This window comes from Acanthochromis polyacanthus, chromosome 18 (genome assembly GCF_021347895.1).
Source record: "Acanthochromis polyacanthus isolate Apoly-LR-REF ecotype Palm Island chromosome 18, KAUST_Apoly_ChrSc, whole genome shotgun sequence".
Classification (NCBI taxonomy): domain Eukaryota; kingdom Metazoa; phylum Chordata; class Actinopteri; family Pomacentridae; genus Acanthochromis; species Acanthochromis polyacanthus.
The window spans coordinates 25,282,116-25,306,233 of record NC_067130.1 but is presented as its reverse complement, the minus strand read 5'-3'; the positions used below and the strand labels follow the sequence as shown (position 1 = coordinate 25,306,233).

At 38.3% G+C, this 24,118-nt stretch overlaps 1 protein-coding gene across 9 annotated transcripts in view; it reads left to right on the top strand.

The window, feature by feature from the left end:
- Window positions 1-3,742: 3,742 nt before the first annotated feature.
- The window catches only part of tpm2 (tropomyosin 2 (beta)), a 30,940-nt gene continuing 10,564 nt past the window's right edge, over window positions 3,743-24,118 (top strand). For 2 of the 9 annotated variants that reach the window (XM_022211579.2, XM_022211578.2), the window contains exons 1-7: window positions 15,672-15,893; window positions 17,934-18,067; window positions 19,864-19,981; window positions 20,510-20,580; window positions 22,220-22,295; window positions 22,962-23,024; window positions 23,145-23,214. In XM_022211579.2, coding sequence (XP_022067271.1) covers window positions 15,723-15,893; window positions 17,934-18,067; window positions 19,864-19,981; window positions 20,510-20,580; window positions 22,220-22,295; window positions 22,962-23,024; window positions 23,145-23,214 — 703 coding nt within the window. In that variant the 5' untranslated portion in view covers window positions 15,672-15,722. Of the gene's footprint in view, window positions 4,053-13,739; window positions 13,866-15,669; window positions 15,894-15,922; window positions 16,050-17,933; window positions 18,068-19,863; window positions 19,982-20,509; window positions 20,581-21,338; window positions 21,415-22,219; window positions 22,296-22,961; window positions 23,025-23,144; window positions 23,215-24,118 lie in introns of those variants that run through there. The other 7 variants (XM_022211577.2, XM_022211576.2, XM_022211575.2 and 4 more) reach the window with 7 other exon arrangements.

Below are 24,118 nucleotides of genomic sequence, written 5' to 3'. Positions count from 1 at the left end.
ACCATCTACTTTTTTGAAATGTGTAGCTACAGGAAAAATAAGCAACTTGGTTGGTTTTCTATGAATACCTGTGATGAAAGTTCTCAGTGAACTATATTTTACATATTCATACTAGGGTTGCCGCAACCAAATGTCTTCCTAGTCAACTAGTCATCACGCCTTCATTATATTAATTTAATATTTAGCTATATAGTTTTAGGAAACTCCAAAAATATTTATAAGTTCCAGAAAAAAAAACATAATCAGGCTTTTAAAATAGCAGCTTTTCAAGCAAACACAAAGAACATTGCAGTGATACCAGGAAAAGTGGCAATGATTCTGAATGTGTCAAAAATAAATAAAACAGCAAGGAGACTGTCTGACCTTTTTATCGTAAGCTTAATGAAGTATATTTATCTGGACTATCTTATGTCAGAGCGATTGGCCATGCCAAGTGGCTAATGTTACAGTAGGTTGCATACATGTTTGAAATAACAAGCCATGCTTAAGGTTAGCGAATAATAAGCCAATGTCTGTCTGCAGACATCGTATGTCCTTTTGGGGTTATCCAATATGCAATTATTAGGTAAAACCTGGAGGGATCATCCACATAAAAACTTGTCAAGTTGTTTTGTTTTTTGGGTTTGTTTGTGTTTTTACCTTGCAGCCAGCCAGCCAATCAAAACTTGGACAATTGTCATCGACATTTGGTCGACTATACAGAGGCACTTCAGATTACACTTCAGTTATGTCCCTCTCTGCTCTCCTCTCACCCCAGTCAGTGGAGGCAGACTGGCCACCAGCAGAAGTCTGGTTCTGCCAGAGATGTTTACTGTTAAAACGGGTTTTCTTGATGACAATCTCTTGTTTAATTGGAAATTTTTGGCTTTCTCACTATAATATTGTAGGAGCATGCTTTTGTGGATAGCATTCATGTGGATGGTAGGTTGACAAACATAACCTACACTTACCGGCAAATGTATTCTTTGGTGGCAGTGAAAGTCTTGAAGCAGGATACTGCACCCCGTCACACTGCAAAAAAAGAATGGTTAAGAGAAATCTTGACAAAGGGTTCAGGGTGTTGAATTTGTATCCAAATTCCCAAGATCTAAATCCAATTGAGCATCTGTGGAATGCGCTGGAAAACTAACCTGATCCATGGAGGCCCCACTTCCAGGACTTGAAGGATCTGCTGCTAACACCTTGGCGCAAGATACCACACTGCACCTTCTTGTGGAGTCCAAGCCTCAATGGGTCAGAACTGTTTGGCACAAGAGGACCTATAAAATATTTTCAGGTGGTTTTAATGGTGTGGCTGAAGAGTATAAAACACAGCCTGCAGTTCCCTCCAATCCACTGTGTGCACAAAACAAAGAACAAATGACTGTCAATAAAAGAACTGACTTCCCAATGTTATTTTATTTAGTTAACATTCCGTCATGATAAATATGTTGTTTGCATTACATTGTATTAGATTCCTAAGTTTAATACCGTGACGACACTGAAAAAGCCAGAATAATTTACTTTATTCATTCAACCATTTGCTATTTCTGACATTTTGATTTGTACTGTGATTGCATTTCTTTATGTTTAATGCATTTTGATATGTCTTTTGATGTATTAAAAAAATCCCCCATCCTTGCCTCTGTCCTTCATCATCTTCAGCTGCAACAAATAAATTGATGAAGCAACTTTGAAATCTGTGCTTAAATGTGTACACTCGATTTTATGGAACAGCTAATGTGTTGTATACATTTGCCGATGTGATCCAGTTCTACCCCCTGCTCTGTATTTTTTCACCTGCCCCATTCTGTGTCATGTCCCCTGACACTGCTTTGAGCAGGACCGCACCTCCTCATTCACACAGATAGATGGAGAAAAGGAAATGGAGACTAAGAAAAAGGAATACCAGCTTTGATTGCCTGGTCATGCTCTATTTTCACACGACATGCAATTTACAGCAGCTGTTTTCTTATTTTGTTTACATTCTAAAAGTAACATTTGAATGTTCAGCTTTTCAGTGTCAAGATTCAGGATTCAAGACCTTTACTTATCACAAACACAATTTTACATTATAATGCGCAGTGAAAAACATTGTGCACCTGTTCTAAACCAGAACAATAAAAATAAAGAATGAAGACACAAGAAAAATATATATATATAAATTTTTATTTATAAACAAAAATATTTTTCATAAACTGAAAGTTTATTATCAAATAGCAATTATTTTTGGATTTTAAATTTTCTTACAAAATAATGTCAAACTGCCAGTGACATGGGATGCTTAGCCGACACTAGTTAAAAAATATAAGCTACTTAGTGCCAATATAGTATAATGTTATTCTCAAGTTAATACAGTGACATGTTACTTCCATAACATCCAGTGAGCTAGGTATCTTTTTACACACATAATTATTACAGTACTGTGAAAAAGTATTTGCCCCCTTCCTGATGTCTTCTGTTTTTGCATATTTCTTACACTCAAATGTTCCAGTTCATCAGACATTTATATTTATTTAATATTAGACAGAGACAACCTACAAAACACAAAATGCAGTTTTTAAATAATGATTTATTGAGAATTAGCTGAAAACCTATATCCCTCCCTGTGAAAAAGTAATTGGCCTGAAACCTAATTGGTCGACTCTTGGCAGCAACAACTGCAGTTAAATGTTTGTGACAGCTTGTGATCAGTCTCTTACATCACCATGGAGGAATGTTGATCCAGTCTTCTGTGCAGAATAGTTTTAATTCAGCTACATTAGATGGTTTACGAGCATGAACTGCCCCATTAATTTCTGGCCACAACATCTCATTTGGATTCAAGTCCAGACTTTGGCTCAGCCAGTCCAAAACCATAATTTTGTTCTTTTTGAGCCATTCAGAGGTGGACTTGCATTCGTGCTTTACCATGCTGTAAAACCTACTTTCATTTCCAGGTCCTGTGGAAGCAAAGGCAGCCCAAAACTACCACCAGGTTTCACTGTTGGTATATGTTCCTCTTGTGGAATGCAGAATTAGCTTTATGCCAGATGTAATGGATCCATATCCCCCCAAAAATTTGACCTCCATCCATCCATCCATTATCTATACAACGCTTAATCCTCATTAGGGTCGTGGGGGGCTGGAGTCTATCCAGTAGACTTAGGTGAATGCAGGACAGATCATTAGTCTATCACAGGGCCACACATAGAGAGAAAAAAGCACACTCACATTCAGACCTCAGGACAATTTCAAATTACCAATTGGCCTCATCATGTTTTTGAACTATGGGAGTAAGCAGAAGGACCAGGAGAGAACCCACGCATGGACAGGGAGAACATGCAAACTCCATGCAGAAAGATCCCAGGCCCAGGCCAGGATGCAAACGGGAGTTCTAGCTGTGAGGCGACAGTGCTAACCACAGACCACCATGCAGCCCAAGTCTGAGCTTATTTTACTATTTTATTTCATAATGCCAGTAAAATATTTTCAATTCTATTTAAATATCAGCAATGGCGCTCTCATACAAGAAAAGACCTGTAATGAAAACAGACTGTATCCATTGGTCAGGAGAGGTATACTATGGTGGGAAGGTGGGCATGCAGGAGGAAACTATGTTATTGAAAATCATTTCATAAATCTCTCTGCGGTTGAGCTTTTTCTCCATAGATGTGGTTGTGATTTGAAATGTGTGTTTTCTGCTACCTCTGCTGATGTCCATGTTGTTCAGAGATTTATTCTCACAGACTGCTGACAGACGTCACCCACCGACTGAACAACTCTCGCTGCCTAAATATGGACATGGACCCGCGCGGAACCACTTTGAAAAAACTGCCCGGGGCTCGTGCAGCTGCTAGTCTCATCCTCGCGCTCTCTCGCAGCCTCTTCAGTCCACCTCCATCCTTGAAACAGCTCCCGACTGTCCGGATAGCCGAGCTCCCTTCTGCCTCTGCTCAGACCACACAGCCCGACGAAACATGGAGGCCATCAAGAAGAAAATGCAGATGCTGAAGCTGGATAAGGAGAACGCGATTGACCGAGCCGAGCAGGCTGAGGGGGACAAGAAGGGAGCAGAGGACAAATGCAAACAGGTAAAGAAGGATGGCGCTCAGTCTCACACAGACGTCAACTCCCTTTTCTTGTTTCTTTCCACGCCTATCTTCTGCATAGGTCACACTGCCGTTCAAAAGTTTGGGGTCACCCAGTCAATTTCATGTTTTCCATGAAAACTCCCACTTTTATTCATGTTCTAAGCTAAAGGTCTTCTAATCATCAATTAGCCTTTCAACTTTAGCTGACACAATGTACCATAAGAACACAGGAGTGATGGTTGCTGGATTTGGGATTCTGTACCCCTATGTAGATAGGTTATTCCATAAAAAATAAGCTGTTTACAGCTAGAATAAACATTTACCACATTAACAATATCCCAACTCTATTTCTGATTAATTTAATGTTATCTTCATTGAAAAAACTTCTTTTCTGTCAAAAATACGGGCATTTCTAAGTGACTCCAAACTTTTGAACAATAATGTAGCTGGTAATTTCCATTAGTTCTAACTTTGGTACAATACACTGCATAACATCATTTATAAATGGCCAAAGAAAGAGTAAGAAAATCTTGAGCAAGTCTGTAGGCTGTCTAAGTTTTGCAAAAGTTCCAAGCAGAGACTGAAAGAAACAAACTCATTTTATCAGGTAGTGTGTTCAGTGCATGAGGGAGTTAATCTGGACCCTACAGCAAGCAGGGGCCCTGTTAGGTGGAGGTCAGAGAGGATTAACAACTCCACACAGTCACTTGGAGGGTTATGATCCATAAGCAATAAAACACCTCACTCAGTACACTCAGACATTCTGTAGCTGCAGCCTTACTTGGTCTGGCTGTAGATTCTGAGGTTTGGGTGTTAGTGTGTTTCCCCTTACCTTGACTTTAACCTAGTTTGATTCCAAACACCCACCAGTCATCTCTTGTGATGCTTTTCCTAACCACAACCTTATCTTAGCCCCAGGCAGTTATTTTCAGCTTTAAATCTCAAACACTTTCATTTTACATTTCTGACTTGACTAACACAGTTCTAAGAATTCTTTGCTGTGCCACACCCAGAGCTGTCCTTTGTGTCTACAGTGGACACTCTTCATCAAAAAAAAATCACTGTTTTGCTTTGATGAACAAAAAAGGCATTTTAAAAAGTATTTTCTCCTCATTTCTGTAATATTCAGTGTGCATAACACAACAGATGTGGATACATCCCTGTACAAATGACAAATGATTCAAATTTGTGTCAATTTACAGTAATGCATTACTTTTAGTTTTCAGATCTAGACAGTTTTAGGAAGATAGTCACTCCAGGTCTGAGTTGTGATACAATGTCTCATTCTAAAACTCCTGATCAACTACAACGGTGCTTTGATATTTAGTTGGTCCCACATCTTCCTGTATCCTTTTCCATCTTTGCCTCGCAATCAGATCTTTTAGCTCCTGTGGTAATTGCTGTTGCATGTGGAGATACAATGCAGACATGCGAATAGACAATAAATGACTAATCTAAAAGGTAAGAAAAGAGTGGCTGTCCATAGATCCAGACTTGAGAAGGTTGTCCTGTTTACAGATCAGTAACAACAATATCAAGCAGTCAGACTGATTGGAAATTACGTGTGTGCTCAGTTATGCTATAGTGATCACTGGTGTTCTAACTTATGTGTCAGGGATGAGAGATGTATTCACTTTTGTTGCATTGAGTTTCTTCTTTAAGGACTGAATTTTCAACATGATCTTTCTTAAGTGTTTGTTTTTGATTGTTCATACAAGGAAATACTCTATAGTTCAAATTAGAAATTAAAGCTGCAAGCAGCGTTGGTTGGGTCTGTGCATCTTTTCTGGTCCGTGACATCCAGTATGTCCGCCGGGTGGCGTTGCAGCTCAGAGTGTATTTAGGCCTATGAGTGTGATGAGGACCGGATTTTGATCACGCATGTGAAGTTTCAGACAGATGAGAGCATGTACAGGCAAGTTACACAACGTTTACTGTTTTATGGCGAAAAATTCCGAGCCATTTTCACTCCCTCAGACTTTCGCAGAGCATTTTGATAACTTTTGCTATCAAAATGCTGCAGGGTTGCTGTACATCCTCGCCAAATTTGAGCTCTCTCAGGGTTATCCTGTTTGAGTTTATAGCTTTTGAAAATGTCCAAAAATTACCCAAAGTCGTCCAAAATATGACACATAATTCAAAATGGCCGACTTCCTGGTGTGTTCTAGACATGAGTGTCAACTGCATTTTTGTGCATCTTGATGACTTACATATTTGCAGTTCCCCTAAAATATCAAATTGTTCGCGAGTCCTGATGTATGTGCAAATTTTCACACGTTTTCGAGCATTTTTAGGGTTCAAATTTGAGTTCCAAAAAAACGGGGAAAATTTTTTTTACAAAATTCCTTGCATTCCAATGGGGTTGTCGCACCACTCTACTAATGCAATTATTGACAAATAATGCAGCTTTGAATCATTGAAGTTTAAGTGATATTGCACACAGCTGGACTCACTTCTGTTGTATACTGTGTATCAGCTAGTATTAGCTAATTATATGTATATCACATCAATGTAAGCTTTATGTCTAAATTCTATTTATTTTGAAAAAAATTAAAAGTATCAATATATTTTCTGTCTACTCGAATAGACAATAAATGACTAATCTAAAAGGTAAGAAAAGAGTGGCTGTTTCTATAGTTCTGACATGATTCCCACGACAACAACTTGTAAAGTCATCAGTAGCTTTCACAGAGGTCCCTTCATACTAAAAGTGCCCAATGTGTCATACTGGCTCAGATATGTGGTAAGATGATTATGAGAACTTTCTCTCAAGTAGATAATAAAAATAGATAAATTGCACAGTGCATACAAAGAGTAAAAAATGTCATGCATTGAACTTAACAGGTTTTGCACATCACGTTATTCATAGATTTCCTAGGGATACCTAGAGGAGTATCATAGGTCACCAATTCTTTGTGAGAGTGAATATGCACAGGGCTGGAACCAAGTTGAGTCACTGTTGTTTACATAGACCATTTGGAACAACAAACAACTAAGCCAAAGTACTTTCCACGAGAGAAATAAGATTGATGTTGCAATTCTTTTAAAGTATAAGGATTAAGACTCCATAGTTCTATTTAATTTGTGAATTTCTCATGGTAATTTAAACACTGCATATTAGTATGAAGTATAAATGTACCCGGCAAAAACAAATATTTATGTTGGACCCTACAGTATTCATACCTGACTTATTTCAAAATTATTGTCAAGACCCTACAAAATTCCACACAGAAAACCTATTGATTTCTAAGAGTCTAAGAGCAGCATGTTGATGATAGTGAGGAGGAAGAACTCCCTTTTATCGGAAAGAAACCTCCGGCAGAACCAGGCACAAGGAGGACGGTTGTCTGCTTCAACGGCTTGGGGTGAGAGTAAAGGGCAGACAGGCTTAACATGTTAGGAAATTATATGTCATGTATAATTTTATAGACAAAAAAAATCAACAATTCCCTCTGGGCACCACTTGGTGACAGTGGGCAGGAAAAACTCCCTTTTAACAAAAGAAAGCTCTGAATGAATTATGCTCACTGTGAGCAGGCGTCTGCCTCAACTGGCTGGGGTGAGGGGAGAAACAACAGATAAAAGATAACAACAAACAGTGCTGATACACAGATTGGTTTTCTTTTTTCCCTGGTTGTCTCTATATTTTCATTTTGTTGTGATTCCTTTGACATACTCATTTCATTTAACAGGACTCCAGACTGTGACCATTTGCAATCGTTTTTTGAAAGAATGCAAGGTAAAATTTCAAGTGGTCTCATTCATGCAAATGCACGATGATCATCAGCTGTCTTGGTGTCACTCTAACCACTGCCGGTAACTACTGCGTTAACCATAGTGGTGCGTTACACAAGCGGTTTAGCTCTTTTGTGCTTTTGTGCTGCTCATTTTTAAAACAAAATGAGGAAAAATGGGAGGTTTTTGGAGAGGGACAGGTCCTGTATCAGACACACCTGATAATCAGAGCGCAGGTGCTGGCAGAAAGAATCAGACGGAAATAGTGAAGAAAACAAAGCTATATATATTTAATTACAGTGACTAACACAGTAGTGGGGCTGCAAATTAAATTAATGTTAATCATTATCATGATTTTAACTTCCCACCATTATAGGAACATGATTGACTGCAGTATTTACACTTAAAAATGTGTGCTGCTTGTGAAATGGGGAGTGCACCTCCATGCACTGTTTTCTCTGATCATAGAAAACAGCGCCTGACTTGACTTGCCTATCAATCTAAACACAGTAACATAAATAACATAAAATGATGTTAAGTGAAAGCATTTTTTAGATATGTTTACACATTTGAAATCAAAGTATGAAATCTGTCATTTGCAGTCTAATGTGCTGTTTCAGATGACACTCTAACGGAAAAATAATTACAGTAGAGTGCAGAGTAATACAAAATACAAGTACTTGAGTATGAACTGGAATTCTTTACTGCTTACTGTAACAATGCTGAACTAGAAATGTTGGTGAAAAGTTGTTCTTGTCAGTGATAATGACAGGGAATCCCTGTTGTGTCAAGTAAAAAAGTTTCACATTCTCAGCATGTGGCTACTGCTGTACTGACTCTATTTCTATTTAAATTTTGAATCTTATTATATCCTCTCCTGTTTTGTGGAACTTCTTTTGGTGCTGTGATGTAGTGTCACTGGGTGTATTTACATCTGAAATTGGCCACTCATTTTCACTCCTGTTTATCCTCCCCTTCTGCCATCTATGTGTTCCTGTTTTCAAATCCCCTTTATCACTGTAAGCAAGAACCTCCAGGCAGCTATCTAGATGCTGAAAATTTCAGTTTTTACCAAAGATCTTGTGTGGTAAGGCAACCCCACCATTGTTTTTTCTTTCTTTCTGAATTTAATGACCATGCTCACTTTCCTTTATGCATATGTTTCACGAAAGCAATTCCCTTGACACTGTTTTGAGTGAACACTGTTGCTGCACCCCGTTCTTAGCCCTGCCCAAGATGATTGTGCTTGATCTAAAGAAATACAAACACAGAGCTTTTTTTCTCCCTTTATAGCATAATAATGATGAGATGCGGCCATCCTATTCTCTTGCACTGACACAGGACTGTGTAGAATGGGGTGAGACTATTTGCTATGTTAGGTTACAAATTCATTCAAGTTTTCAGACATGAGCTGCTATCTTTCGTTTGTACAGAAATACTTAAAGGAGAATAAACTATTAAACGTTAGTATGTGTTTCCATCAGAATAAGAAGCAGGGTTCATGTTATGGTAGGTCTTGTAAAGAACAGAACCAAAAAAAGAAAACAGCTCTTCACATGATACAAACTAAATAGCAAAGAGAAAAGGAGGGCCACATGTTCCAGTCAGACTTAGATACAAATGAAGAGTTTATTTGCAAAATCAGATAACTCAGTTTTATACATTTTCAGAAAACTTATTTTTTATTGTTTACTTGACATAATAATAATAATAATAATAATAATAATAATAATAACAATAATAATTTATTTTTTCTCCATTTTTTTCATGTATTTTTCTACTGAGTCAAATCCACTCAACTTCAGTTCGATTGATATTATCTCAAACAAACAATAAAAAAAAGTTTCCTGAAATTTTATCAAAACTCAGTTATCTGTTTTTGCAAATAAACTCTTCAAATATAAACATGCTGAAATGTGTAGCTGAGTTCTAAATTTCAGTGTTAAACCTAATCAAAACATTTGATTACAACACAGAAGAGCAACCAGTGAATTATCACAAATAAAACAGCCTGGACGTGTCCTGAGCAATCATATTATGGACATTAATGGCACAGAAAGAGTTAGTTCACTGACCAGGCTGAGCTGCACACAAACATGTAATATGACTTAGAGTTGCCGGGGTTAGATCAGACACCTCTGCCAGACCTTTAAACACTTGCTGCCACCTTTATTGACCATTCCATCAGCCAGTTGAAGAAGCGTGTGTTTCTAAATGGTATAATCCATGCATTTTGTACTACAAGTTTATTAAAGACTTGAATGTGACGAAAGATTTGGATATTTATGTATAAAATTGCATAGGCATTATAAAACAAGTAGCAAGTGGCAGCGGAGTGCTCTCTAAACAGATGAGGTTCTGAAGCATTTTTGTGAACGCTTTCCCAAGTGCCAACAACTTGCTTTGCACAGCCTCATTTTGAATACAGTTACCACCAGTTAGTTTCTCTCCTGTGCTACATGGTCAGACGGCCAATATACCACACAGAGAGCCAAAGAGAATTTTAAGGTCAGGAAAATGCCTCACTTCAGTGCTTCTATTCATCAATAACTTGAGTCTTCCATGTGATACCTCCAACATGTATTACCTTCAAATATCAATCATTTCCATGACGACCTTGGTGTTGTCAGTATCGTCTTTGCGCTGTCTGTGACTGATATTGGTAGCAACTATTTACAAAAACACCTTTGATATTTTTGAATGCCAAGAACTTGCTTTCATAACCATGGACATGACTGAGGTCTAAATTCCAGTCTCTCTCCCTTTCTCTCTCTCTCGCTCTCTCTCTCTCTCTCTCTCTCTCTCTCTCTCTCACACACACACACACACACACACACACACACACACAGAGTACCTTTTTAGACTTGATGAGATGATGTTGAACATGTCATGGAAAATATGGTCAAAATATGTGAGAGCTCAGTATGTCCAGAGGGTGGACATTTGGATTTGAGAAATTAGTCACAGCTATTGTTTCGGCTGTAGAACATAGTCAGATTCCTTTACGCTTGCAGTCTCTCCTATGCAACTCCACAGTGCATTTAACAAGATCAGGTAGCAATCTATTAATATATAACAGTCATTCAACTATGCATCTGCCAGCATAGCATTTCTTCCTAGAGGATCCTGGCTTGTAGCTGTTCCATTGAGTAGACCCTCACTTCTCTCTGCCTTGGTGCATTGAATACTGGAATGTCTATTTCTGTGTTCGCCCTAAAGACCTCCACCTTCTTTGAATTGTCGCTGGTCTTAGGGAGAGTCAAGGCTGTTTTTTGGGAGTTACCACAATGACTGTAGGGTCAGAATTACCCAGCACTATTTGTGAGTGAGAGGCCTCATATGGCTACAGACAGGGAGAGATCATCACAAGTGAGACAGGAAGGGCATTTGTTCTGGGGACACTGTCGTCAGGCACATCACTGTCACAATTGGCTTTTTATAGTCCTTGAAGCTGATGGCAACTTGCTAAAACAATCTTTTGAAGTGAGTCACTGGTTAACAAAAGGCCAAGTCCTAAATGGAAAAGGGCCATCCATTTATGAACAAGAAAACATTATCAGCTTGTTGAAAATTATAAGCACTTATTCTCTGGGCATCATAAATCTAAATTTTACATAAATACACCTTTCTTATCATAAACGTTCTAAGAAATGCAAAACAATAGTAACACCACATTTAGAAGCTGTTTTAATTCTGGCTTTAACACAAGGACTGAAAAGGGATATACACTTGAGTGAAGAAACAGAATTTTTGCAGTTTCTCTTGGTTTCTCCATGAAGTATGTGAGATACTGCAGTTAGTCTTTGCTTTTGGCCTAATTTTCACACGTGAGTTTACCCTTATCGTCACACCTCTGTGTATTCCACCAAATGTTGTGAAGAACACATCAGCTGTGCCACTCGAGGAAAACATACATCACAGAAGGTTTTAAATAAACACTACTTCCACTCTTTGATCAGCCACACACCAGCATACACATCCTCAGAAGAAAAGTTCAAGGGACGATAAGAGCTGTAAAAACATGGCCTGAAGGAACTACTTTGCAGCTTCAGGATCTCTTTGAATGGATCAACTGGAACGTCTTTGAGACTTGGAGTACACATCAACTGTGCTCTACTACAAACAGAACTGTTTTGACAATGCCACTGTCAACAAACATTACAATTCTGTTTTTTTCGCTCTTTGGATATACCCAAATCAGCAGTCATTGATGACAAAGAAAGTCAAATCTCTTCTCAAGGATCACAACACCGCCTTCAGGTCTAGTAAGGACCCACAGGTCGAGAGGGACAGAAGAGGTAGAGGGGGTGGGGGAGGGACGGGAGAAGAGGGGGTTGGAGAACAAGGAACATAGAACACATAATTGGATACATGCATAATAAGAGAGATGATACATACAAAATGCAAGCTAACTCTGAAACTGATTCATAAATTTACTGTTATGGTGTAAGACACTGGCATTAAATATACTACATATATAGCTGCTAAGTAAGATTCAGACAGTGTATAGATCAGGCGTAAACTAACCGTGACGTCACCCGTTGGTTTCAACGCCGAGAAAATGAAGCCCGGATTTTGCTACTTCCTGGTCGCCGTTTTGGATTTTTTTGGAGCCAGTGACGTAAAAAGCGTCATCAAACAGACTGGACCGGAGAGCAACTAGGGGCAGGATTGGCTGAGAACTCTCTTATCCCGCCCACGTTTTGCCGCAGAGGCTTCTGTTGCTGTCTATCAAGTATAGCCATGCCCCCTGGCTCCGCCAACTTTAACGATTTATTTAAAATTCAGTATTGATTTATTTTAAGATCGGCCACCTGATCTCTCATTTTGACCATGAAAACTAACGGGGAAAAAATCCTGAGCTGTAGAAAATCAGTCTATCAAATTTTATTTTTTCCAAAAATGAATTGGGGTCTTTGGAGAAAAAGCTTTTTGGAGCCAGCCCTCGTGGACGGTGTGATATTGCAAGTTTTTGACACTTCCGGGTTTGCTTCAATTCTGGAGCCAGATGCTACGTCCATTATATATACAGTCTATGGTATAGATGAGCATATCAAGTATGGTAAGGGCGATGCAGAGTAGATTGGTGGAAATGGGCAGCTGGAAGCAGTGGGCATTAAGGAAGGCCAGCAGCAGCATCCCACAGTGAACACGATGGAGACAAAGCCAGTTGGTGGGACAGCAACCACAGATTAGAAGCATCCAGCTCTTGGACCAGGGACACTCGGAGAATGAACACAGGGGGAAGCAGAGTGAATGCAATGCGATAATGGCATATATAGTAAATACATAGGTAATGAGAAAAGGGCTCAGTGCATCAAGAGAGGTCCCCCCAGCAGCCTAGGCATATAGCAGCATAACTAGGGACATAACTAAGGGACTTCGTAGAAGAAGTCAGTTGTGTCTTGTACATGGGGACTCCAACTGACCCCCACGGGTGTTTATTGCACCATGTCAATGTATGGTCATGTAATTGCACTGTAGTCAAACAAGACACAGTGCAGTATCTACCATAAAGCTGTTTAAGTGAGCTGGAAAGTCAGACTCCCATATGCTTGAAATTTACTTCACTCTCACCTGATCAATTCTATACTTTGTAGTAAAATATTTGACATTTTGATACTTGCTCTTGGTGAAGAGAAACACAAAAAGCTGTTTAGAATGTTGTTCATCCAAGTAAAGTGATGATTGTAATCTAATGTGATCTACTGTGTATCTATCAGTTACTTGATTTTGAAATAAAAGTGATCCTAAACATTTAATAAATTAATAGGTTAGTTATTTTTGATAATTGATTAATTTTCTTCATTTTTAAGAAAAAATGGTGAGATAATATCAAGCCTTTTTGAGTGGTCGAATTTGCTATTTTTTGTTTTGTCATATAAAAACTTGTGGTTTTCCTTCTGCTTTGACATGTTTTGCTCCTGTGTAATGTGTGTGTTTGGGCCGTAGCTGGAAGAAGAGCTGCTGGGTCTGCAGAAGAAGCTCAAAGGAGTGGAAGATGAGCTGGACAAATACTCTGAATCCCTGAAGGATGCCCAGGAAAAGCTTGAGCAGGCAGAGAAAAAAGCAACTGATGTAAGTGAAGAGAGCAGATAATATTACCTTTTTCACATAGTGTTGAACTGTTAACTTTGAACAGGAGCATTGGGACTGGGCCAGGTGGTACCACTGCAGAGCAAAATGAATTAAAAAGGACACATTAGTCCAGGCTACAAATTTTATTTGATTCAACTTTTGCTTAAAAAAATGTGTGTAGGCGAAGAAAATATGTGAAAACCAAACATTCCAAGTGAAAATCCTCAACTTCATAATCTGCACAGAAACAGTGTTGTGCACTATTCCTACTTACTATCCATACTGTGAGCAGTCAGCATTCTAAAATCAGAAAGTCTTTACACTAATCAAGTCATAATTACCTTGGTCTGTGTAATGTTACTGGAAAACAATAAACCTAGGCTGTTACTCAGAATGCTGTGAAGACAGCAGGGCCAGTAATTGTGGACAGTTATGACTCTCATGCTGATTTTCTTGAGTTATGAATCATACCATTATTATTGTACCCTTTATGACCAATTATAGTGCAAATGTCTAAGGGATGCATTAGAGAGGGAAGCACAAAAACAGTCCTGAAAGGAACTGGGCCTCTTGTGTGCAGTGTTACTGTGATGTTACCAAAGATGGAGAAGACTTGGAGCCTTGAAAGAATTTGTTTATGCTTCCACTGCTTACTGGAGTCTGCTAGTATGGCTGGTATTCACGCTAGCATGAACATCTCCGCCTCAGGACTTCAAGTTCTATTCACAAACATATTTGTGTTGTGCATTCAGCGGGAGATATGATAGGAATGCTTTTTATTGGACAAATTAGCTGCCATTTACAGTCAGCAGTGATCTCTCTTAAATAACTGCATTATACAATGATTGTCATTTTAAAATACATTTTTTAAATGTTAGCTTTTTGCAGTCATGTATATTGTGTAACTGATGACTTTTTAAACTGATATATTCATGAAGTTTTCAGAAATGTTAAAACCTGAGATGCTTTGCTCCAATGTCATGAAACATTTAATATAATCACTTTTCAGACCACGCTGGCTTTTACTATTCTAAGTTCCAGTCAGTTTATTATAGTTTGTAAGGCAACTAGATTATACATGTTGACCAAAGGTAGGTTCAAGTTACAAATGAAGCATTAATAAATGCATTAACCAAACTGCAGGGTACAGGTTAGTCAATTGTGTCTACACAGGCACCAGTCTCCTGGTTATGACACATGTCTGGATTTGGTTAACGTGGTGACACACAAAAATGGAAGACTTCAAAAACCCTATTATAACTAGAATGCTCAAGATTCTATGAGAACAATAACAGTCTTTGATAATAATACATGTCAGTGTCCTGTAGTGAGAGGGAAGAAATTTACTGTTGAATAACTGAACAATAAAAAACATACCAAATGTTAATGTACATAAATGCCAACTTCATTAGTGTGTCCTTTATTTATATCTAGAGTGATGAAATATGTAATGTGCCATTTGTTCATTTTTTTTATAGTATTGTGAAATAATATTTGGTTCTGTCAAATAATAATATGTTCATATTCCTACATCATGTTACTCTGCTATTTCAAAGTTAATGCTAATATATGTAAATAAAAATAAGTCACTTTGTTTACTAATTAAAAATTTGGGGTTGGAAATTTGTTATCTCAAATTCAGTAATCAAAGGTTAGGTTTCACATGATTACCTGTGATATTAACAATAGCTTACAAAGGTAAATTAAACCGATAACTGCTGGAATCAACTGATGCTTCGTGTAATTTCAAAATAAGAGGCGTATCGATATTGACATTATTTTTTTTGAAACGGCCACCGGAAGAATCGGTTGCCATGGAAATAGCGTGACACCCACAGACTGTCTGACTGTCTATGGATGACACCGGGAAGAAGCTGCTCGGTGAATCCTCAGAGCATGGCGACTTTTACATCCATAGACGCCGTAAGAAGGAAGATCCAGACGCTGCAGCAGGCGGCGTTCGAGGCGGAGGACCGGGCCGGGCTGCTCCAGGAGGAGGCGGACATGGAGAGGAGGGCCAGAGAGACGGTAACACACCGAAACTCCGCCTGAAGACCCCTACACCGGAGACTGAGGGAGCTCATGAATGAACTTCTAGATTCTTTAAGTGCCAGTAAATATTGAAAGAGCCAAAGTAGCCAACTATTAGAAGTAGTAACAATCTATTCGAAACTAAACGTAAAGGTAAATGTCATTCTGTCAAATACAAACAGTTCAGTTCGCACCGTCGAAATTAAATTCAGGAAAAATGTGTTTCAGACATTCATCCATTACTTCACAAATAGATATCTGCTTTTTTGATTATTTTTTTATTTGTCCACGTTTGGGTTGTTGACACACACTTTTAAAAGTAATTAAATTTTCTTCTGTTTCTTCTGCCAGTGGTTGGACTGTACCATTAGCACTCAGCAGGTGCAACCACAATAGTACTGCACACCTGACTACACAATTTAACGGCCACACTGTAGATTAGGCATTAATAAAGTAACACAGACAGTATATTCTCTATAGCATTAATGTGGTAATGTCATGTTCCTTCTCACTTGTCTATTTATTCATAGCCATTCGTTAATTTATTACCCATTACTTGAAAATTTGTGTCATTACACACCTACTGGGTCAGGTACAGATTTGGAGAGGCACAGTCAAAAAGGCAGACTATTTAAAGGCTTCCTCTATTTAATCTGAACAACAACAGAAAAGCAATCATATCGTGGCCCGTGACTGCGTCTATGAGTGGTGTCCAGATATGTCTCCAAACCCATCCCATCCCATCTATTCATCCATTAACTATACACCGCTTTATCCTCTTTAGGGTAGCGGTGGGGCTGGAATCTATCCCAGCTGACTTAAAATAGAGACGGGGACACCCTGGACAGGTCACCAGTCTATCACAGGGCTACACATACAGACAAACAATCACATTCACACCTATAGACAATTTAGAGTCATCTGTTAACCTCAGCATGTTTTAGGAGAAAGCCAGAGAACCCAGAGAAAATGTGTGTGCACAGGGAGAACATGGAAACTCCACACAGAAAGATCCCAGGTCCAGGGAACCAGGGTCTTCTAGCTGCAATGCAACAGTCCCAACCACCGAGCCACTGTGCAGCCCTGTCTCCAAACCCTCCCAGAATAATGTAGTGGATACATTATTGCTTGGTCAGATGTGTGAGGCTGTAGACAACACTGGAACTGTGCTGCTGGGTTAGTGACTGACTGTACACTCCTCGGGTGCTAATGGTACAGTTTAACCAACAGCTGTAAAATACAGAAAGTAAAAATTTGGGTGTTTATTTAGTCATTTTTATTTGGCAAAACATTTTAACTGCATGTAATTCTTAAGCATCAATCCAAATGGGAACAATATAAAAACAGCAAAGCGAGACAATCATTTCACTCATTTTAATGATATAAACTGAACAAAGCAATGCTTCAGCTTTATTACATGATAAAAATGGACTAATGTTTGAAATGTATTATTTCAAAGTGTTCACCGAATTAAAAATAGCGTAGACTGAAGCGCGATCATGGATTAGCGGTAAGCGGCAGAACTCAGTTACTTTTGAATGTATCACGAACGTACACTGTGATAAACAAGAACATCTTAGATATAAAACAAACAGCAAAAAAATAAACAAATATTCTCTAGTTTTTTTAATTCTCCAAATATGCAGCATGACTGGTGACTGAATGATAATTAAACGTATGTGCCTTTGAAATTGCAAATCATTTCACACTGGTCAAAAGAATTATGTCATTAGTGCTTCTTTTTTGGGATTACTGGTGTTTTTTTCCTTACTGCTATCTATCTTAATTCTATTATCGCTGACATTTTATTGTCAGCCACAGAATGCTAAATTTGAAATGAATATAGATGTGCTTGTCATTTGAATGCATGAATATAACCAAGATTGTTGCATTGGTTATATTGTTTTAAGCAGTATTTGATATATTTACATGCACAGATTGCCACATTGTCTGTTTGCTCCTCTTTAGGCCCCTGCTATATAAGGTTATCATCGTCTTTATGTCTATATTGGGACTTGTGTGTGTGTGACTCTACAGGCTGAGGCTGAAGTGGCGTCTCTAAACAGGCGTATCCAGCTGGTGGAGGAGGAGTTGGACCGAGCTCAGGAGAGACTGGCTACTGCTCTGCAGAAGCTGGAGGAGGCTGAGAAAGCTGCAGATGAGAGCGAGAGGTGAAGAGCTTTATGTTCATCCACATAAAATCTTTACACTTTGTGTCCTACCGTTACTAAAACTAAACAGAAATAGCTTTGCCTCTGTACATTGTTCTCTTCTCTCCAGTTATTTAGTTGAAAGTGCAAATGTTTTAGAAAACAGACTGTTTATATTTAGTGCATGACATAGTCGTTTTACATCAGTTCCACAAACAAAATTTAGTAGAGAAATGTAAAAAATTACACCACACTATGATTTGTTTGTTTTTGTTTGTTAGTCTTTTATTTGGCTCTGCCAAATCTATCTATCTAGAACCTTTAAGGCTTGTTTGTAAACTGTTACGATAGGTTTCATGGTTGTTTTACAGGCCATAGCCCAACTCTTTACATAGTACAATGTGGGGTGTAATCGTCACGTCAAAATACAGTTTAGCTTATTCCAGAGATAAAATATTCTGAGTAAATCTAAAATTGGATAGGTTCAATTTCATCTTATTACTAAATTTTCCTCACCTATTGATTGAAATGAAGTTATGAGTTCAAGATAATTTCAAAGTATTTAAATTCATGTACAACCTTAATTGTTTGGCCTTGTACTGAGAGATATTAGGATCAATTTCTCCATTTGTCTTTTTGGAAAAGTACATACACACAATTTTGGAGATGTTAAGATGTAATTGAGATCTATCAAGCCATTTAAAGACATTACACATGCAGCTGTCAGCTCTTGGGCAGCTTGCTTTTTGTCTTTTACGTCAACGTACAAAACTGCATGCATCATTGGCATGCATTTGACAGACCACATTTGGTGGACATACTTCCTCTATTCTCACCATGTTGGAGAATGAATGACTAGGTTTGAGATCCTGAACTCTTCTCTTTGCCCCTGTACCCAAAATACAATACAATATCTGACCAGACTCTGTTCAGCAAACCTCTTGGATTGTGTGGATTTGATGTTCCAGAATACTTTAAGATCTCTTTGGGTAATATCCGAGAAAAGTAGGTTGTTTTGTCTTTCCCTGCCCTTTAAATCTTTTTTATGACACCTTTCACAATGTTAATCGCTGATATGAATTCTGGGACCTGCATTTAATTTCATGAATGTTTATTGGTGATTTAAACCAGCTAAAAGCCAGCAATGCCCATTATTGTAATTCACAGTTATTTCAACATCTATCTGTAAAGCTGAGTAATACATGTATAGTAGAAAGCCCAAGTCATGCTATACTCTATATCAGCAGCCATGGAATGCCTCTTTTATTATTTTTTATTTATTTACTATTACTCTGTAAAGGAACACAGTGGAGTTATGTGACAATCGGCATACGTTTGTCCATCTGTTAGTCTGTCTGTCTTTCTGTGTTCAACATTACTCAAAAACGGAATAAAGAATTTGGATGAAATTTTCAGGGACGGTCAGAAATAGAAATGACACAAGGACCTCCTGATTAGATTTTGGCGGAGATGCAGCTTATAGTCTGGATCCACGGATTTGTTAAAGACTTCGTTGCGAGATGGCGATGTATTTTACTTGCTGCAAGGGGAGAGAGACAAGCTGTACACACCGTAGCATCAGCCACCCAACTCCAAAGAGCCTGTGTCTCCCCTGCGTCTTTTTATTTGCTTCAGACAGGAATGTATCATAGAGGGTGGTACCATGACTCCAAGCTTACATTGTTAGGCTTGATGTACCTTCCTCACAGCCATTCATGAATTTGATATAAGTAGATGTTACAGTTACCCACAGAGCAAAAATAATAAATACAATTACATATATCTGACTGCTAATTGCTCTCCACCTTTTCATTCAGAGGAATGAAGGTTATAGAGAACAGAGCAACAAAAGATGAAGAAAAAATGGAGATCCAGGAGATGCAGCTGAAGGAAGCCAAACACATCGCTGAGGAGGCAGACCGAAAATATGAAGAGGTGAAGGATCACTGCTTTTCTTGGTCAATTTGGCACTTGCTGGCAGTGAAATGACATGGAATTTCTAAGTTTTAATCCTATGTCATATGTGTGCCAAATATCATTTTGAGTATTTTGTAGCAGTTAAACTATAAAAAGAGCTCATCCATACCTACTGACAGCAGTGTAATTACACTTAAATCACTCTCCTAGCTTAACCCATATATTCCCACATTACATTACTGACGATAAAGCTTTAACTTTTTCTTCACTGTGACTTAATAAAAAGTGTTTTTTAAACATTTATTCAGAAGAAATGAAAACTAAAAAATGAAAAAGATATTCATTATTTCTGTAAATGTATTGGGCTAACTTTGTCCAACTTGTTACTCTGTTTAAAAATGTGAGGTTTTCTTGTAAAACAATAAACGTGTCCTTCAACTGAATATAGTACATATAGTTACAGCATGTAAAATGCAGAATAAGACAAGAAACTTGCTGTACTGTATTAGTTTGGATGTGTCAGGTGAGTGTGCTGAATGTCTGCAGGTTGCACGTAAACTGGTGATCCTGGAGGGTGACCTGGAGCGCTCAGAGGAGCGTGCTGAGGTGGCTGAGGCGTAAGTCAATACCTGCACACCCAAAATTCACACCGACATGAGCCATTGTTCATTATTCATGTTGTCATTGTAGGGATCAAGTGGTCACAACTTTGACAACATGAGATCATACACCTTCACTTTTCATTAATGAGTTTCTTACTTTGCTGAAATACAATTTGTCACCTTGTGTTTATATTGATTGCAATGAGAGCTGTAAATGTTGCATGGACATAAATGTTATCATGATTCTCTTTACAACTGGAACTAATAATAGCTATATAACTTACTGAACTATTTTCATTCTTAACAAAACCAGTATATCTTATAGGTTTCATCACAGCTACAAAACTAGAGCTACCACCTATGTCCACCAGGTGGCAGAAAAGTAGTACATCCCTACAACCCCAAAGCATTACAACCAGCTCATTTCAACACGAGAGAAGCTGGAACCTATGTTTGAAGCTTTTTGCTTTATAAATAAGCAAAATTATTAATCAATTGTTAAAACTGCTGGTTATTTTTGTAGGGGATTATTCATCAGACAATCTTCACACTAGTGCAAAGTATTCTTGCTTGTTTCTAGCGTCAGGTAGACATGTGAATTACATGCTGTAGGACATAACAAAGGCACTAATCACATAGATTGGATGTGTGTTTTTGTTTCCTTCTGTGTGTTTGAATGCATGGATTCACAACCACTGCCTGCATGGACTGTTTTATGGCTGACCTGGCCACTATCTCCCCTCACCTCCAACCTCCTGGACTAACCCCTGCAGGCGAGTGAGGGAGCTGGAGGAGGAGCTCAGACTAATGGATCAGAATTTGAAATCCATGATGTGTGGCGAGGAAGAGGTACTTAGTGTGCAAACTTATTTGAAGTCTAACTGAAACTTACTACCTTTGCTTCTCTGACCTGCAACCTCTCAGCTTCTCTTTATTTTCTGTCTAACCTGTGTTCACGCTTTTTGACATCATCATCCAGGTGTTAATGGATAGGCCTTGATTTTGATCCCACACCTGTATTATTACTCTTGTGACGCTTTTGCGTTGAAAAAATATTTCATAGATAGATAGATAGATAGATATGGGACACTTCATAAATAGACATATAAACATTTGCCAAATTATTCAAAAGCACCTTTGTTGTAACTCCTGCTAGGACTAAACCGTTAATCTGAATATTATGGACATCACAGTATAGTCAAGTGTAGCAGCCAACTTGCAGAAGTTACAATTTTTTGATAAAAATATAATGTAGATTAACACACAATTAGAAATTGTGGCACTACTTCCATTCATTGGCCTACAAATGGTATTCTCTAGATGTAAGGGAACAAGCTTGTTTGACATAGACTACACTAAAAATCATTATTTTATTTTTGTTTCAGTGGGAAAATTACTAAAATCAAGATTTTCTAGGAGAAGAAGATTTTAGAAGGCTTACATTGCAATACTAATAATAACAACATGAACTCTTCTTTTTTTGCCTGTCATTCAGCGTACAGTGCATGTCTACAGGACAATATTTTGCCTTTATGATACACACATCCACTAGTGGTCCTTCAAAAAGTGTCAGGGTTTGAGATCTTCCACTGTCCTACCTTTCCAATCACTGCTTTTTTCTTCTTTTGCTTTTCCTCTTTCTTACATTGTTCAGTAAATCAGGTGACCTTGAGGAAGAGTTGAAAAATGTTACCAACAACTTGAAGTCACTGGAAGCCCAGGCTGAAAAGGTACGGTAGGAGTTGAGGAGCAAGAGTGACCAGCCAGATTGTATATACTGTATGTTGTCTGCAATAATATATGGACTGTAATCCTAAATTCCATGAAACCATGTCCATTCAACAAAAAAATCCTCTTTAATCTGCTATGGAGTCATAAACTTGGAATGAAACTAACTCAAAATCCAGGTTTTCGTCACTATTCGACAAGATGTATAGATGCTTTAAATGATGTTACACCATGTTAAATATTGTGTTAACATTTGATTTGTGTAATATAAACCAAAATTTTCCCACCTGTCATCTTTCCTTGAATTTAAGATGTAAAAGTGAATATTGGGTGATTTGTAAAAATCTTTTTTAGTATGCAGCAGACAATATTTTTCATCTGTATAGTGAAAATAAAGTTGACAGCACTAGATTAGAGAATACTGTGAATACCTTAAAAATGCAATAAGTGTTTTTTGGCCACCTTACAACTTAAGCTATAGGAAATACAATGATTTACATGTTTTGTCATGATTGTACAGTGGTGGCAGAGACTGTGGTTAAGGTAGTATGGTATCCTGATGACAAGGTTCAAATGCTTTACAGCTGTCTTACTTGTTCAAAAAAGATTCAAATCATCTTCTTAAGTAGTACAGCCATTTTAAAACACCTTTAATATTTGGATTTCAGTACTCACAGAAGGAGGACAAATATGAAGAGGAAATTAAAGTTCTTACTGACAAGCTGAAGGAGGTGAGATTCTTCAAGTCACGTGTTTAACTGTGTTCCAGTTTCTGTTGCTTATTACCTCTGACAGTGTTACACAGTCCAGACTTTGTAATGACACTTGTTTTCTTGTGGTTTGTCTTCCAGGCAGAGACCCGTGCAGAGTTTGCAGAGAGGTCTGTGGCCAAGCTGGAGAAAACTATTGATGATTTGGAAGGTATTCTACACTTACCTCTTGTCTTTTACTTTTTTTCACTGACATGTCTGCTCACTGTCCTTCAGTGGCAATGTTAAACTAACAAATAACTTAACTAATTCCAGTTTAAGCATTGGGACTGTCTGTGTAATGTAGTTTTGAGCGATAAAGCCAGTGATGACTGGATGGACCAGATCAGTTCTAACTCAATTACTGGTCAACTGCCTGGTTGTGCTGCCTGAGTGATGGATTGTAGTGTGTGAACCTATAGTGGTCACTAGAGACAGATAGTACTCAGCTCATCTTTTTGGTGTTTCACCTTTCGAGTCTTGTGGCTTTGATTGGCACAGTTTTGTGAAGATTGGTTAAGTTATATGTGAAAAGTCATTTCAATTACCCTAGCACAAGTGAAAAAAGACAGAAAGTGTACTTTGGTGCCATGTGACAGTTGGATTATTGGCGTCACAAATGTGGTCCGACTCACCTGCCCCTTGTCCAGTGCTAGAAAGATCTGTGCGTGTGTGTGTGTGTGTGTGTGTGTGTGTGTGTGTGTGTGTGTGTGTGTGTGTGTGTGTGTGTGTGTGTGTGTGTGTGTGTGTGTGTGCGCGCACAAGCGTGCGTATGTGTGCATGTACATGTCGACATGAGCATGGGAGGGTTCAAACTAAATCAAATTAATCTATCATTGCATGAACCCATAAAAGGCTGCTGCATACACAATGTTGTATTTGACCGACTAAATAAGTAAATAACTAACTGAGTCATTATTAGAGGAGCGGGAAATAAGAAAGGATGGCTGGTGTTGTTGTTTCCAAAACTCAGCACTAGGATCTGGATCCACGTATGTATATAGTAAGGCAGTATATAAAAAATCTCATCAGGCATAAAGCACCCTACTGGATAACAGTCCTTATCAGAATCTGCA